Consider the following 2500-nt stretch of genomic DNA (forward strand, 5'->3'; position numbering starts at 1 on the left):
AGTGAAATGTGCTCTGTCGTTGACAAATATGGAAATATCACGGAATCTGACTGTGACCTTCTCCATCCGACAGTTTGTGTAAGGCGCCCAGGTAATTTTTATCAAATAATTTTAAATTTTTTGGATTTTTTCCTGTCGTTCTGTTATTTTAACCCTGTCCAGACCTTTTTCTTTGTTTCCAAATTTGCTAAAGTTTTATCAAAACTATTATAAGATTGCCTGAAATAATGTAAGTTACAGTTTTGTTTTTTGTTAAGTTCAACGTTATTCAAAGTAATTGTTTATTGCACATTGAAATACTCTCACTTCTGTAATACTTGGCTCTCAACGTTTGGTGACATTACAAGGATTAAACGTCGACGTCACTTAAAACTGTTCGCCGATAAACCACTGATGGCGGTGAAGTTTCGGTGGAGTTTGCGCAGGGTTATAACTGGACAAAGTCTGCCCAAGAAGAATCGTTCCCTTTTCCCTTTCCCGTGCCATTTCCTTCGGTTTGGATTATGTTAAAAATATGTTCAGGGTTAAAATTACAACTGAAATTAAACAAAGGGATATCATAGGTGTCACTTGCAACAAATAGCTCGTCAGTCACAGGGCTGCCTTAACTGCTACGAATTGAACCCATAGGTTCTATACGGATATCTAATATTATTAGTGGTAACATTAGAAATCACTACAACAAACCACCTCAGAATCTGATTAATTACTTTTGATTTTTCTGTCTGTTAAATAGTGGTCCATTGCCCGAATGGCTGTTTTCACAACGGAGCCTGCATTGGTGCCATCTGTTTTTGTTATCCTGGGTGGACTGGCGAGGATTGTTCACAATTTCACTGCCATGACTTACACAACTGTTCCGGCAATGGCCAGTGCATTGGCCCTAATGTTTGCAAGTGCCATCCAGGATACTTGGTAAGTGTAATTATACACTTACTGGAATTAAAATCGCGAACACGAAGTCGAGTATTGTCCAGCAGCAACAGCTCCTCTAGGCGTATATCTTCCTTCTTAGATTTACTAGATAAGAAGTCTTTGATCTCAAGGCGTTTGCCTTTATGGGGATGAAATCTGCATCTACTTAGGCGTGGGAACAAAGTAGTCGCTACCCGCTTGATGCCCTAGCCAGTACCTTATACAAATATAACAAAAATGTGGTTTTCTTTGAGAATTGGTTCATGCTTAGCGTGCGCATATCGAGTTATGGATGCACGCCGGGAGGTTGCTATTATAAGCACGAGCGAAGCCTAAGAGTCGCACGAGGCGATAGCCAAGTGCGACTCTAGGTTCTCAAATGCTTACCAAACTAAGAAGTGCATCCATAACTTAAAAATACTCATGGCTGAAAGCATGAACCAATTTTTTTATGACATTGTGACAACAACTTATTAAGCTTGGGCGATAAAACAAGTTTTATTTGAGATTTACTACAAAGTATCACAACGCACGGTGAGGGAAAACAAACGATCCTATTGCCTGGTTAAAAACACGCCACAAGTAAGTTGAGCAAGTTGAGCAAGTTGAGCCGAGACCGAGATTGATTCATCTGTTTTTTGTTTTTTTTTTTTTAATATTGAAAACGAAGGATTCGCTTCTTCAGTTAAAGAAAACATTGGCAAATAGAGTCAAGGCACTTGATAAAAATGTAGACAAAGTCAAAATGCCCAAGTAAACAAAGGGTTTAGATTGTTGAGAATGATGCCGAGTTCACCTTGCCATGCACGGTGCAGTTGCTGAAGACGGACTCCAAGAAACTTGCAGTTTTTCTCACTGCACCAAGCTCAATTCAGAGAGAAAATCGGGTAATACCGTTAAGTTTATAGGAGATGCGTGATTGGTGTTCTTGATGATGTTTTAAGGTAGCTGTAATCTTGTAAATGAATTTCGGATTCAATAATTGCCTGGCTTTTGCCGATTGTTTTGTTGATTTTGTAATTAATTTGTTTTCGGTTTGAACAAATGTAATTGAAAAACAACGATAACAACCAGAATTTCTACCTTCGAAAGTTGCCACAGACCAACTTGAGGCCTTTTTCGTTCTTGTTGAGTGCCTTTCAAGTACAATTTTGTGCATTTTTAGTGTTGAACGTGCCTGTTAGCTGGTCCTCCCTGGGTTCTTCATTTACTTCTCTCACTGTCAATTACAACGAAACTCGCACAACTCGACGAAAACTTTGGATCTAAAACGAAGCTGCACACGTCATGTTATATATGCACTGGCGTGCGTAAATAGATAAATACACCATAGACGCTTAATAGGATTTGGATTGGATTAACACGCACCCTATGTTACAATTGCTCGTAACCCATTGACTCCTGGGGGTTCCCCACTGACGAGTAAAATTGTCTGGCGTTAGACAGACTGCAACACTAAGTATAGCAGGTTTAGGCTGGTTCAGGGGTGATTTAAGCAATACACAGTTGAACAATTAAGCAATCTCTGCTCCATATATTAGGATGCTCGCCTATATTTCTTATATTTCTTATGACAATCTGTTCT

General features: G+C 39.2%; 1 protein-coding gene across 2 annotated transcripts in view; it reads left to right on the plus strand.

The window, feature by feature from the left end:
• The window catches only part of LOC137982949 (uncharacterized), an 80506-nt gene that overhangs the window by 45001 nt on the left and 33005 nt on the right, over positions 1-2500 (plus strand). For both annotated transcript variants that reach the window (XM_068830115.1, XM_068830116.1), the window contains exons 12-13: positions 1-91; positions 737-915. The exon at positions 1-91 is cut by the window's left edge and continues 24 nt beyond it. In XM_068830115.1, coding sequence (XP_068686216.1) covers positions 1-91; positions 737-915 — 270 coding nt within the window. The remainder of the gene's footprint in view (positions 92-736; positions 916-2500) is intronic.

Source organism: Montipora foliosa, chromosome 13 (assembly GCF_036669935.1).
Source record: "Montipora foliosa isolate CH-2021 chromosome 13, ASM3666993v2, whole genome shotgun sequence".
Lineage (NCBI taxonomy): Eukaryota > Metazoa > Cnidaria > Anthozoa > Scleractinia > Acroporidae > Montipora > Montipora foliosa.